The following is a 14,831-nucleotide window of genomic DNA, read 5'->3' as shown; positions in this document are numbered from 1 at the left end:
TGGGGAGGGTATGTGCGATGGTGAGCGCTGTGAATTGTGCAAGACTGTTGAATCACAGATCTGTACCTCTGAAACAAATAATGCAACATATGTTAAGAAAAAAGAAAAAGAAGAAGATAGCAGGAGGGTAAGAATGAAGGGGAGTAAGTCGGAGGGGGAGACGAACCATGAGAGATGATGGACTCTGAGAAACAAACTGAGGGTTCTAGAGGGGAGGGGGTGGGGGGATGGGTTAGCCTGGTGATGGGTATTAAAGAGGGCACATTCTGCATGGAGCACTGGGTGTTATGCACAATGAATCATGGAACACTACATCAAAAACCAATGATGTAATGTATGGTGATTAACATAACAATAAAAATTAAAAAAAATCTGTAACGGACAGTTAAGGGAGTGACCAGTCAGAGAGAGAGTGAAACACGTGAGCTTGCCAGGCAAGGAATGCAGTAGAGATTTTTGTCTTTATCCAATCAACTTAAAGGAACTAGTGACAGTTAAAGTTTGAATGGGAGAGCCTGCCATCGTTGTTCCACATTGGATTGTTGCTGTTTACATTCCTTTGTTGAGCCTACATCTTCATAAGCTCTTTAGAAGTGTATGGAGAACACCTACCTCGTCATAAGCTCTTTAGCAGGTATAGGTTGAACACCTCTGTTCACGGTCAAGACAGGATCAGAGGCCATGGATACTGACAACTGATTTGTCTGTTTTCCTCTGTCTTTTTCCATGACTCTATCTACTGCCTCGTCTTGATTTATAAACAAAACCTGGAAATCCTACCAAAAGAAGTGTTTTGTGGTTTATCAAGGAATAATACAGAAAATATCACTGTTATTTTTGGTGAAGAAAATCAATATTGTACAATTTATTTCAAACTAAATAAAGTGTGAATTTTGTTTAAAAAAAATCTGCTACCAGGGACAGTGTGGGACACTTCCCCCACCTGCCACCCCTCCCTTCTCTTATGTTATATATATATAGCCCTACATACACCATATAATATTATATAGAGAATACACCAGATGATATAGTGTGTACAGTAGGACTGAACGTATACTATTACTTTACACTATACGAATACATACCATGCTGATACTGTAGCATTATAACATCTATCACATATGCTATATATACAGTATTTAGATACACTTCCCTAGTTCTGAACCCTGACCAGCCCGTTCTCCTGGAAGCAACCCACGGTCAGGAGCAGAACTTTCCAGACCAGACAGGTGCGTACTGAGGGCCGGGCTGCAGATCTGCCAAACCAGTGTCCTGCAGGAGCCCCCAGCCACCATTTTTACACCTCTCCCCGCTACGGCATAGCTCAGCTTCCGACGGGCACCACCGGAGCCCCTGGGCTTCTCCCGCACACCGGGGAGATCTGAGGCACTGCTCTTCCAAGAGTATCCTCCTTCCTCAGGCCCCCTGTGAGCAGTCCTCTCTCTGAGATTTCAGTGGCCAGATTTGGACAAAGACATTGCCCAGGAGCGGAACGCGCCCGTGCACACGGCTGCAGGCTCTCTGTAAAATGGAGCTGCTGTTTCTGGAAACCCACCCACCCCGCCCTTCCCGCAGACCAGGGCTTCAACCCTACCTCGGAGGGCAGGAGCCACGCAGTGGTGGCCCCAGGATGAGGGGCAGCACTTCCGAAGTCCCAGGCAGTCTGTGTCCAGCACGCATGGTGAGGCAGGTGCTTCCAGCCCCACCTCAGGGCAGACCCCAGGTCTCGAGGTAAACTCCCTGGACCGATTCAGGGCTGGTGGGGGAGGGGGGGGAGTGATTAGCAATCAGTGATGTTGGCCACAAGCACTGGTGTTCCCGACACGGGATTCCATCTGCGGTTCTTGGAGACACGCAGCACGACCTGCTCAAGGGCCATGCCCTGGGCTGGGCATCACCTTGCAAACCATCCGGGGCCGCGTACTCTGACTTTACTGTAGTCTAACCATCTTTCCTGGAAGGAGGACAGTGTGAGCTGGGGTGCTGGGTGTCCCCTTCTTTCTAGGCCAGGTACAGGGGCTCCACCCCGTCTTAAAGACCCCCTTGCTACTCTGTATCCCACTAGCTCACTCACTCACTCTTTCAATATTTATTGAGCACCTACTATGTGCCAGGTACATGCTAGGTGCCCAGCATCCAGCACTGGGCCAGAGGCAGAGCCCCCACCTCCAGGACACTGAGATCCCAGGGGACAAGGCCAGTGTGCACATAGACCTAGAGAAACTAGGCCTGGGAGTGGTAGAGACATGATGGGGACTGAGATGCAGCAAACTACCGGAGAATCCGTGGGCTCAGGGGGGCTGGCCGGGAGTCACGGTGCTGGCGCTCAGGGTGATAGAAAGCTCAAGAGCGAGGAGAAGAACCTGACCCTGGGGAAGCCAGGGTGCCTCCCTCAAGGTGGGGCACTCTGCTGGGGGCGCTCCTGTGGCTGGAGTGTGCAGGGCTGCACACCCAGAGGGGCAGCTGGGCTCAGGGCAGCAGGGGATGAAGGAGGCCCAGCAGCAGAGAGCTCGAGGAGGCTGGGGGCAGCAGGGAGGGGCACAGGCATCTGAGGAAGGGCCTGTGTGATCCGCAGCCTTCCTGTCGCCCACACCGGGGACGAGGGCTCCAGCTACCTTGGGTGTCAGGCAAGCGCATATGGCTCAGCCCAGATTCATCTAAAGCCCCGCACCCTACCAGACCTTTGGAAGTGCCGTTCCACGCCCTCCAGACTCCAGGGAAAGCAGAAGAGGTCAGCAGGTGACCACGCTCTGCAAACATCCCACAAGGGTGGGGAAGGTTAGCCCCTGCGAGACGCGTGGGGTCCCACGTGGAAGGGAAGCGGCAGGGGCTGCAGTCCCAGGGACAGCCCCCTGGGTCCACCATGGTCTCCGCAGAATGCTCCAGACAGACAGAAGGTGGGGCCCCTCCTTGTGCTGGGAGCACATCACCCAGGGCAGCTGTGCCAGCCAAGGAAGGGAGGAGAAAGCCAAAACTGCCCAGAGAAGGAGAGTCTGCAGTCACTCTTCTCATGGAGCTAGACCAGTGTGAGCCACGCTGCTGAGCGAAGACTTGACATTCAGCCTCAATACCACTTCCTCTCCGTGCCGTCCGTGGTTCCCTCGCCACTTCCCAGTCAACCACGTGCCTATTCCAACATCTAAAGTCCTGGAGACATCGCCACGTTGGGGTGGCTCCGGGGGCATGGAGCATCGGCGGGTGGTGCAGCCCGGGATCCTCACTGGGGTGGAAATGCCAGCAACCCTGTAGGGCCACCCCTCAGGGACCTCAAGGTCATTTCCTTCCCTCCCATCGTAAAAACCAACAGGCCAAGGAGACATGCGATTAGATGTAAGGTGGGCTCCCGGGACAGAAAAATGACACTTGGGGGAAAAAAAGTAAAATCCAAATAAAGTGTGAGGTTGAACTAACAGCGATGCGCGATGTTGGTTCCTTCGTTGGGGCAGACGCGCCATGGTAACGGAAGGCGCCACCATCATGGGCGCCAGGGAGGGGGTACAGAGACCATCTACCCTCTCTGCCACCTCTCTGTAAATCTGCAACTACTCTAAACTAAGAGGTTTATTTAAACGAAGAGAAAATACAGGCCACCAAGAAAAACTGGCTTTCTGAAAGAGGTCGCCTGATCACAACCGAAGTGATTTCAAGTTAAAGTTCATCTTAACGTAGCTGCTGCTGGCCCTCCCCCTCCGTCCTTGGAGGCCGACTGCTTACTGAGAGCCCCAAGAGAACAGTCAGCAGTTCCAACTTGGTGGAAAGTCAAAAATCTGCTTCTCCTTCCACGAACTCAGCGCAAACAATGAAACAGGACTGCCCAGCACCTGGCAACCTAAGGTTAGTCACAGGTCAACGAGATGGCCTGGAAGTTTCTGTCCAGACAGCGGCACTGAAGTCTCTCCCCAGGGCTGGGAATCTGACCGGCTCTGGAATCATCATTCCCATCCCCCCTCCTTCCCCAAAAGGGTCCTGGTCACCCGCTGGGGGAGCCTCCTGGCCCCGTGGGGTCCTGGGCTTGCCCAGATGATGAGCCTGCGGAAACCTGGTCTGTCACCGCAGTGGGTGAGCGTCGGCTGGGACGCTCCTAGGAATTCATGGCGAGTGAATCGTGTCCCCCGTGCACAGCGGTGTTTGTAACATACGATACTCATCATGGTGGTGTTTATACTAACGAAAAGTTGGAAGCAACTAGATGTTCAGTGGTAGGGGCTTGCTTCATCGAGGGGGCTATAGCCATGCCAATGACGTAATGCCCTGTGGCCATTAAGCCATGCTGCTCCTAAAATCTATTGACAGGAACGGTGTTCCAGATGAATTGCTAAGTGGGAAGAACATGGTACAAAGAATCGGGTCGGAGTGACCACGCGTTTTTGAACGCCTGCCCTGCACGGGGGCGAAGGAGCAAATCCACAGTGGTTGTGCGGGGGCAGAGGGCACACGGCTCGTTTCTCTTTGTCCTTTTCTGTGTTTCCAGATTTTCTGCTTGGCTCACGTAATTCACTTTTGTAATTGTATTGACGATACATTGAAACAAAGTAATGTATGACTTATCATTGTTTCCCCAATGCTGCACTTTAAAAAAACAAAAATGGAAAAAGTCCTCTGTCTAGACTGAAGAGACCATCACACGTGTACTCATAATAGTCTTCCCTTTTTAGAAGGTCGGTTGCTGAGTGGGAGGGGGCAGAAGCCAGCCAGCGTGGGGGTTCACGGCTGCCTGGGGGAAGAGTCCCAGCCGAGAAAACCCATCGCCAAGATACGGGTCACCCCCGACTTGGAGGAAAGAGGAACTTCTGCCCTCCTGTCCTCCCCAAATCCCCAGGCTGGGCCCTGTGGCTACCACAGGTGCTGGCCCCGGTCTCATTCTGTGCAAATCAAGCAGCAGGTCAAGGGCACTTAGAGAGACTTCTCACTTCCCGTTCCAAAGAGCCAGCCTGTCGCCCTGCATCTGTGACCGACCTTTGATCAAAGGAGCTGAGCACAGCGTGAGGAGGGCGGGGCCGCCACACAGAGGCCCCGTGGCGGCTATGGTGTCACACCGGGCCCTGGCACCAAGCAGGGGCCTTCCTGGGGAAGAGGCCCAAGCTCGGTGCCCCTGCCCCTCCCATCTCTGCCCCTCCCCCACCCCCACCAGCGCCCCCTTCCTCAAATGCCACACACTGAATCTGACCTGGGGTTGGGGAGACCCAGCCCAGGTCTGTGCCACCCTGGTCACGGCACCTGCCCGCCCCCAGGTCTGTGATCCCATCTGCATGGCGGCGGGGGGGGGGGGGTCCCGGCCATCAGTGACCCAGAACTCGCCCGGCTGGCCTATCATAAAGGACGCACACAATCCAGGTCCCCTTCTCCTTCCTTCCGGGCTCCTGGCCGCCTCCTCTCCACACGGCTCCTAGAACGACTCTCTAAGGGCCAGGGGCGACCCCCACCCCACTTAGCCACCTCGGAGGGGCCGCTCGTCCTCCAGGGACCTCCTTGTTTTCTGGCTCCCCGTGTGTGCCCCGCCACAGCCTCGCCCTCCCTACCCCAGCCACACCATTACCAGCAGCTCGCCCAGAGAGCCCTGCGCAGGGGACTCTCTAACTAGAATGTTCTGGGCCTCTCCACACCTGGTGAGTTCCTAACGAAAGGTGCCAACACCCCGAAAGTGGGGTTGACATCCCCCGAGAGGCACTTCCTGGGGGGCTGGCTTGTCAAAGGCAAGAAAGATGCGCAGCTGGTGGGGGGAGGGGACGCTGCCCCCCCCCCCCCGTGAGAGCTCACCCGTTTAGCACAGCAGGGCAGCAGCCTGACAGGATGGCACAGGCAGCGCGGGGGGGCCTGGCGGGGCTCAGGCGCTCCAGGGGCTCCTCTGGACAGGCGCCCTCACTAGTCAAGTGACCTCACAGCAGCAGCGAGCAGGTGGGAGAAGAGTGGCCTTCACAGGTGAAAACGGACAGGACAGGGCGGCCCCCACCTTCTATCCCAGATCCTGACCCTCCATGCCGAGGTGCGCGGCCTGAGTCCGCCCCGACACCGGGACCCCCAGCAGCCCCAGGAGGAGAGGTGCTCCCAGGCAGTGCTTCCTCGGAGACAGGGAAGGCGGAAAGGGGGCCAGTGTCCGCACAGGAAGGGGCTGCTCAGATCCAGGCCCTGGCAGGACCCCAGGGGAGAGCCCCACCCTGCAAGGGCCCCCTCGGGGAACCGGTGGGAACACGGGGCTGGCAGCAGGCTGTGGGCCCTGAGATTTGTATTGGTAGCGGCGCCCCTTGGTGATAGTGGTGTCATTTTAACGCTCGTCTCTGTGTGTGGCTCTCTGACCCGGGCGGTGGGACGCGTCACCAGCTCTGTCCTCTGTGAGGTGGCTTCGCGGGCCTGAGAAAGGCATGCTCGGGATGACTCAGTGCGCCAAGCCCACACTGCCTTCTGCAGGGGCTGCACCAACTACATCCTGTAGCCGCCAGGTGGGGAGGCAGCCGGCACCCCTCGTGTGCAGCGACCTGGCCTCGGGCCCCCTAGGGACGGGTCATGTGGGATGCCCCTCCCGGACCCTGGACTTTGTGCACTCCGCATGCAGCGGCCCTCCTTTCCCAGGGGTGGCCCCTGGAAACTCACTGGGGACACACCCGTCCCACTTCCCCTCCCTGACGGGGTGGGGGCAGGGAGGCCTTCTGGCGGCTCAGAAACTCGTTTTAGATCTGGTATTGACTCAAATTTAACCACCACCACCACCCACACCCACACACATGCATCCTTTCCCCTGGAAGAGGTCTTCCGGAAAGTTCCCTCCATGTCAAGAGGCTCAGCCCTGAATGTTGCAAAGCCCAGCCCCCCTGGCCTCACACACTCGGCCGGGGACAGCCACACTGGTCTCCCGGGCAACCGGCTCAAGCGTCTTCCAAACGGCCCTCTGAGGAAAGAAGGAGGCCGAGGGGAATCTTTCCCTCTCTTTCACACATGGGGGCTCAGATTAGGGTTTCAGTTGAAGGAAGCATTCCACTGCAGCTTTTAAAAAGAAAAGATCATCAATACAGAAGAGTTTGCAATGCTGGTTCTCAAACTCAGCTACGTGTTCAAATCGCTCGAGACCTTTAAAAAAAATCCCCGTGCCCCAGCTACGCCCCAGACCAATTCCATCACCTTCTCTGAGGACACCACATCCCCGCATTAGCGTTTTTAAAGCTGCCCAGGGGCTTCGGTGTGCAGTCAGGCCTGAGAACCACTACTCCAAAGCACTGGTTCTCAAAGGGGGGCCCCAGAGCTGGGAGTTTGTACTCCACCCTGACCCGCTGGCTCCGAGATCTGGGGCTGGGCGGGTGATCTGCGCTAGGACAAGCCCTCCAGACGATCCTGATGCGTGCTCTAGCTTGAGAACCATTGCTCCAGAAGGGCTAAGGGGTGTGAACAGTGCCCGTGCTGAGTCTCATCAGGGGTCCCGGGGTCCCCCGCCCACCGGCCGCCCCGGACTCACGCAGGACGCAGTAAAGGCCTAGCTGTTCATAACCCGCACAGCAGTCGGTCACGTTCCTGGACTCGGGGACCTCCACAGCCACATACTGGGTTCTGTAAACCGTCTTAGGGCACCGCCTCCACGGGATCCACCCGCCGCAGGGAGCGTAGATCACGTGCGATGCCTGGACAGCCTCCACCTTCTGGACGTTTCGGGTCATGCTGTAGTTGCACAGCTGGAAGCTCAGCAAGGAAAGGCCTTTTTCTACGAAGGGGTAGGAGGAGGGATGGAGGAAAAACAGCGAAGAAGAAAATACAGGAATCAAATCGATAGAAGGGGTTCTGCAAGAGCAAGGGAGGCCAGCAGCACCCCCAGTGTCTGCCCACCGGCCTGCTGAGAAGTCAGGTAATCGCGTGAACTCGGAGGAGCCAAGGGTAAAGGGGGACCTGCACGCTCAGAAGTCCCCTCTGCAGAGCCTGGAGCTGCCCCCCCCATAGCCGGGGGGCTGACGGTGCACTAAAGACGTGGAGGGCAGGGACCAAACATCTGGGGCTCGTGTCCCCGTTTCCTGTGCCCTGTTCCCCAATCCTGCCGGCTGGAGAATCCTGTGCACGCCTCTGAATCTCCCCGAGCCTTGGGCACGTCACATGTGAAATGAATCCACAACCATTCCCTCAGCAAATATATATGAGGGGCTGCCACGTGCCAGGCTCAGATGCAATGGCAGCCTTTTTGGGAAGGAGGGGGAAGGTGAATAAGCAATACCTCGAGCGCACATAAAAGTTCCTAGACGGTAAAGCTCAGTCTGACAAGGACAGCTGTTGTCAGAGAGGAGAGCACAGTGCCCCACCGAGGACGACGTCCACATGCCCGCTGGGTCCCTGTGTCTCTCACCTGGAACCCGATTGCTGTGCACAGACGCCCACGGCCCCCGCCCCTTTGTCAGTCTGATTGCTGGGTTCTCAAGACCCCGAGGCACCCCCTACCTTCACCAGCCTGGGGCGTCCCCGTCTGCCCACGGAACCTCTGTCTCCTCATGTAGCAGGGATGGTCATGGGCTGAATCGTGTCCCCACCCACCCTTCCAAAATTCATGTGTTGAAGTTCTGGAAATAGGTGTTTGCAGATATCATTAGCTGAGATGAGCTTATACTGCAGTAGGATGGCCCCAATCCATTATGCCTGGTGTCCTTACAAAAGGGGAAATTTGGACAGAGACAGACAGGCACACAGGGAGGGCGCCATGGGAAGACTCAGGCAGAGATTGGAGAGATACCTCCACCAAGCAAGGAGCACCCAGATTGCCGGCAACCCCCCAGAAGCTGGGGGAGAGGATGGAGCAGATTCTCCATCACAGCCTCAGGAGAAACCAGCCCTGCCCACACCTTGATCTCGGACTTGATCTCGGACTCCTGGCCTCCAGAGCTGGGAGGAGATAATCTCTGCTCTTGAAGCCCCAGCCTGGTGGTGCTGTGTTAAGGCAGCGGCAGGGGAACCCCTGGGAACTCAGGCTGCGCAGCCAGCCTGGGGCTCTCGGTGTAGGATGAAGGGATGGTTTGACTGTCCTTTACACTATCGGATACTTAACCTCTGAGCGCTCGGCTTTACGACCGTACCGCCACGGGGTAGGCGCTCCATATTATAGCGTGTACCCCCCAGTGAGAAGCTGGGCTTCTGGAAGGAGCTTTGAGACAGAAATCATCTGCATCGCCAACACCAGGACGGTGCCCCGAAGACTCCGTCCTTCGGTTTCACAGCATCCCACAAGTGTGCAGAAAGCGAGACCCTGGGGGCTGGTGACCCCCAGAAGAAGTGGGGCTGAGCCAGCCCTCCAGCCCAGGCTGATGAGCGGCCTGCAGCCTTACTCTGCGAAGAACACGAAGCTGGATCCCAGCACCCAGCGCAAGCCCACTCCAGAGCCATGTGAGCCCCGTGCCCGCCTCCCGGTCAGCACTGCGGTGGCAGAGCCTCTGGAAGAGGAGACAGCCTGCTGCCCCTCCTCACCAAAGGGGTGCTGTGGCGAGGAATGGGGAGGCCCTCATACCCGGGGTGGGGCAGCAGAAACCAGCTTCCCAGGCCAGGTAACGGCCCAGAGCTTGGCTATCACGTGGATGACGGACTGGAGAAGTGGCCACGGTGAGCATCGTCACTCACTGAGTAATGATGGGACAGTGCCAAACAGGACAAAGGCCGAGCCTTCCTGCACCGAGAGACTGGCAAGGTGGCTCTAGATTTTGTTGTGCATCTTAATCTAAGAGGAGATGCTAACCACTAATGAAGGTTACATTTCCCAGCCCCTGGGGACCCCCTGTCTCCATGTGATCACGATGAGTTCCCAGCTGAGCATCAGCAGAGTCCTCCTGTGCACAAAAATGCATGCAGGCATACACATACACACACACACACACACACACACACACACACACACACACACACGCATGCACGCGCGCACACCTCCACTGAAACTATGTTTGGGATCTGTTTGTTGTGTTTTGATTTTTGCATTCCTCTGGAGGCCACCAGGTCCTCTCCAAGCCTGGCTTCTTGGCAGAGCCCAGAGGAGACACCTTACAGCAGATCCTCCCCTCCCGTTTTATGAATTCTTCCAAGGAACCATCAGCGTGGGGGTCAGGGGTCCTGGGTTCTGGTCTCAGGGGCGGAAATAATGCTCTGGAGTGAGCGTGGTCCTGGGGTGAGAAGATCCACATTCACACCAGCTTCCCAAATACCAGCTTTGTGATTCTGAGCACGTTTCATGCCCTCCCAGTGACCCCACCTTGTCATCTGTCAAACGCTACGTCCTGGAATTAAGTAAATGAAACTCTGCCTAGAAAGACAGTCCCTGGCATGAAGGGCAAGAAGCTGGGTAACCCCGACGCAGCCCTGAGCCCTCTGGTCCCTGTGTCCTCACAGGCACGGCGAGGGGTTCGCGGGGGACCTCCTGACAGCTCCAGCTTCTCGAGGCTGTACGGCTTACACATTACCCATCCCGCGGGAAAAATCAAGCAAAAGAAATCAGAAACCAAAGTTCTGCCTTCAGGGGGAAAAAAACTCTAAACCAGTGCTAAACTGAAGTTGATTGTAGAAACAGAGTGGATTTGTGTGAATTCCCAATGGAATAAAACAGATTTCAAAGGGAAATGATTGCAAAGGTTTGCAGTCTCGGGTCTCTGCGGTCTGGGGCTTCAGAAACCCGACATGCTCTCAGAGGGAACGTGGGCCTGGCGAAGGCTCTGGGCAGGTGCCCTCACAGGGTCCCTCACGGCCCTGTCGGCCACTTTTCACCTTCATGTACCAAGGAGGACACTGGGGCTGGCGGACCCCAGGGGAGGGGGTCCACTTCACGATCCTGAGCCTGCCTGACAGGGGAAGAAGGTCCAAACCAGGGCCCACAGCAAGGGTCACCCTGGCGGAAATTCAGCCTGGGACGAGTCCCTGACCGCTCTGGGTCTCCTTCTCTTTCCTCGCAAGTAGGGGACTCCAACGCTCCGAGACTCCGGAGACTTTGATTCTGAGTCTCTAGGAACTCACTACTCGGTGTGACCTGCGGGCCCACAGCACCTGCACCGCCAGCAGAAATGCAGAGTTCCAGGCCCCACCCCAGACCCGCTGACTCAGAATCTGCATTTGAACCCCCCAACCCCCCACTGACTTGGAGGCACACACACACACACACACACATACACACACACACACACACACACCACCTCTTCTGTGGTTACCAGAATGTTTGGTTACCAGATGGAACAGACGTCACCTCTCAAAGCAGACGCATCTTTGCAGGGCCGCCGTCACCACGAGACCTGCTCCCCGGAAGCCCCCCGCCCCTCCGGCATCACCCACGCCGGGCTCCGAGCCCTCACCTGTGAAGCCGCTGGCCTGGCTCGGGCCCGCCACGCTGACCAGAGCCAGCAAGGCCGGCCAGAGGGTCCTGAGCATGGTCCGGCTGAGGTAGCGCGGCTCTGGGCCTCCCCAGAGCAACCACACAAAGGGGCCTGGAGAAAGGGCCCTTCTGTCCCTGGCGCTGCGGGCGGTGGTGATGGCTTCAGAGCGTGTGCTCCAAGGGAACAGTCCCTTATGCCTGCTCGTTAACACCTGCCACCACCATGGCCGCGTCCCTCGGGGAACCCGCGGCAAACAGCCCATTCTCACTCCAGACAGATGGCGTCTTTCAGGAAAGGTGAGCACCCAACCAGCAGGCGGCATCGCTAGGTCCCATCTCGTTGTTACGCAGAAAGCCTGTTTCAGACCCAAATCTGACTCCCTCCACCAAGTACAAAGTATTCTCTTTCCTTATCGTCCAAACTGGCAGGAGAAAACAGCACCACATCAAAGTGGATTCAGAAAAGCATCCTTCACACAGTCGGACAATCCAGATCAAAGCCATCAGAAGGTTCATACCCCTCCAACCCCTCGACCTCCTCCTGGGGTCCCAGAGAGGTCCGTTCCTCATCAGCATCTAGCACAGAGAAGCGTCGAAGTGAGCCATCACAGGAGAATGGGGACGTAAATCACTGCGGGACATCAGACGCAACGTCACCCAGACGCGGCTCGCCACGCGGAGGGGGAAATTCTATAAAGTCCCCACAGTCAAGTTCCATCTCCGTGAGCAACGACTCTGTGCGCTTCCGTGAATGCGGGCACAAGCCAGAGAGAGCCCCGGGAATGAAAGGGAAACCGTGCAGGTGATGGGGTGACAGGTGCTTTATGTTTGATGTCTGTGGCCCCATGTCACAGGTGACACAGATTTGTACATTTCTAGTCGAGGGTGCCTGCCTGTTCCTCTGCTGGGTCGGCTTTCATGGCTCGGTACTCAAAGCCGGGGCACATTTCTAACCTGAGATGAAGATCTAACTCGTTCTACTGAGAAAACCTTCAAATAAGGTAACAAAGATCCAGCTTGGCTGTAGGGTTCACAAGAGTTATTCCCTTGTGCTCCAAATACAAAACAGTCCTTCCAGAAGGGACCTGTGAGCCTAATTCCCACACTGATGTTGCTACATCTTGTATCCTCAGTAGAGTAACCTGTAAGATGATGAGTGGCTGCATTTGCAAGTTTAGTGGTTAAACGACAGATGCCAGGACAAGAGGGAAAAAACAAGGACCCTCAGCACGAGGGTCTTGGAAAGTCAGTAATGCAGGGTTGACTCACAAACTCTGTTGTGATTTATAAAAAAAAAAAAAAAAAAAAACAGTTTCAATAAGAGAAGAATACATTTTAAAGCTATAACATATTATTCAAGAAAACACTTTAATCAACACTAACAATAAACAGGAAAGTATAATTTAGGTCAACCTGAACATTTAAAAATAGATGAATCTGTATTGCAACATTCTATTATATTATTTCTTAGAACTTTTGCTATTATAATGTATGAATGCTTCCATAAGGTATGAAGGTGCAATTAAGGATAATATTATTGCAATTGGTTCTGTGCCCTATTTTCTCTCATCTTGAGAACCACTCTAGGAAGTAGGTCCCTTATCCCCATTGCTCAGATAAAGAAAGTGAGGGTCAGAGAGGTTGCATAGCCAGTGACCGGGAGATTCAGTCCTGAAGCCCAAATTCTTCGCATTCCACTCTACCCCCTGTCTGGTCACAGTTCCAACCAAGAGAACATCCAGCCAGATGCACAAGAGAGCAGAGCCAGGTCAAGACATCTTTCTAGTAGAGCACTTCATGCTGGTTTGGAATTGTCCATAAAACGTTGTCGTAACATGGTTTCCCTTTATATTAAAACTCACATGATTAAAAAAAACTCTCAAAATTGACCATCCGTTTCTAGCTTGGCCCTCCCTCCACCTCCTTTCCTTACATGCACACAGAGAAACCACGTGTGTTGTTTTAACTTCATCCACAGTGAGGTATTTCCCTCCAGGTCTTATTTATGCATATTTTTCTGTCTCTCTGAGGAGAAAATAACCCTGCACGGTAACCCAGCAGGGAGAGGAACGTCCCTCCAGGACGTCAAGTTCGTCACTTCCAAGAAGTGTCCGGTCCCGTGTCCATCCGGCAAAGAGCCCCCCAGGCTCCCTCTCCTTACGCAGGGTCTCCGTGCAGAAAACCCAGCATCTTGCTCAACACGGTCTCCATGAGCTGGGGATCTGGGGGAAGCCGCAGGGTGCAGTGGTACTCATTCACACACATACTCATGTGTGCACACAAACACCCTCACACTCACAGTCGTGTGCACACACAGGCACACTCATGCGCACACATTCGTTCTCACATGTGCACACTCACTCATGCATCCGCAGTCGGGTGTGCGTGTAAAATGCAGATGCTCACGTGCTTGCACACTCACATTCTTGCCTGCGTGCATACGCACACTCGCACGTACTTGTGGCTCACACTCTTGTGTGTGCAAGTACGGGCATGCTCAGCTGCTTGCACGCTCACACTCACGTGTGCATGCCCATACTCACACGTGCTTACAGCTCATGCTTTCGTGTGTGTGAGTACAGACATGCTCAGCTGCTTGCACGCTCACACTCGTGTGTGCATGCGGATGCTCACTCACACGCACAAACACACGGGATGAGGATGGGCTTCCTGTCCCTGGAGCATGTCTCCACGGACGTGAACCATGTCTCTGCTCTCAGTGACTGTGCCCGAGCTGGGCTCTGCCTGCCCTGTCCACCTGCAGGAGGAAGGGTGAACGAGCTGACCTCAGAAGCGTTCTGAGTTGTGGTCCTGCGCACGGCAGACTCCACTACAAAATCAGATCTACCATTACCCTACAGGCTAAAATGTATGTGCCCCCAGCACTGTCCTGGGACATGACTATCGTGTCCCAAGGGACAGATGTGAGTAGCTATGGGAGAGGGGCTCACGACAGTGGTCTAGGGCGGGGATGACACGTGTGGCATCGCTCACGGCTCACAGCCCCCTTCCTGGAATCCTGCTCCACGTGCAGCTGTGGCAACGACCATCTATCGGGTGAACAGGCCAGGAGGGGCCTCAGGTTGGGGGTGGGGTCGTGAACGCAGGGAGAGGCACGTGGCAGGGCTGTCCTGGGGACCCCTGCCCGGGGTCCCGGCTGCAAGGCAGGCCCCTGTGGGGACATGGGGTGGGGCTGCTTTCAGCAGGGGTGGCGTGGGGTCTGCTCCGCTCACTGCCGGGGTTGGGTGGGGGGCGCCCTCATCTCTAAGGGACGCTGGGCCGGAGCTACCACCAGGGAACACCGGCAGTGGTGGGTGGTCTTGACCAAGGGCTGGAGAAGAGCTCCGTAAGGCTGGAGAAAGGTTGGGTGTGGGAGTTCAGATCGAATCCAGGCTGTTACCGAGAACAGTGTTTCTCGGGGCGCCGCGTCTCCGGGAGAGGCTTTTTGAAAATGCAGGTACCCTCTCAGCCCCAGGGGTTCAGGTGGCTCAGGCACAAGAGCTTGAGGACCCCGAGGAAATCCTCG

The 14,831-nt window shown here is 55.7% G+C and overlaps 1 protein-coding gene across 1 annotated transcript in view; it reads right to left on the bottom strand.

The window, feature by feature from the left end:
* Positions 1 to 11,361, bottom strand: part of UMODL1 (uromodulin like 1) — a 67,332-nt gene extending 55,971 nt beyond the window's left edge. Inside the window, exons 1-3 of the mRNA XM_073887054.1 lie at positions 11,286 to 11,361; positions 7,445 to 7,687; positions 1,595 to 1,756 (exon numbers count right to left, since the gene is read on the bottom strand). Of these exons, the coding sequence (XP_073743155.1) occupies positions 1,595 to 1,756; positions 7,445 to 7,687; positions 11,286 to 11,361 (481 nt within the window). The remainder of the gene's footprint in view (positions 1 to 1,594; positions 1,757 to 7,444; positions 7,688 to 11,285) is intronic.
* Positions 11,362 to 14,831: the final 3,470 nt, after the last annotated feature.

Source organism: Callorhinus ursinus, unplaced genomic scaffold (assembly GCF_003265705.2).
Source record: "Callorhinus ursinus isolate GAN/ISIS: 27379988/994484 unplaced genomic scaffold, GSC_fseal_2.0 scaffold75, whole genome shotgun sequence".
Taxonomy (NCBI): Eukaryota; Metazoa; Chordata; class Mammalia; order Carnivora; family Otariidae; genus Callorhinus; species Callorhinus ursinus.
Note: the sequence above shows the minus strand (reverse complement) of the source record. Positions and strands in the feature narration are given on the sequence as shown.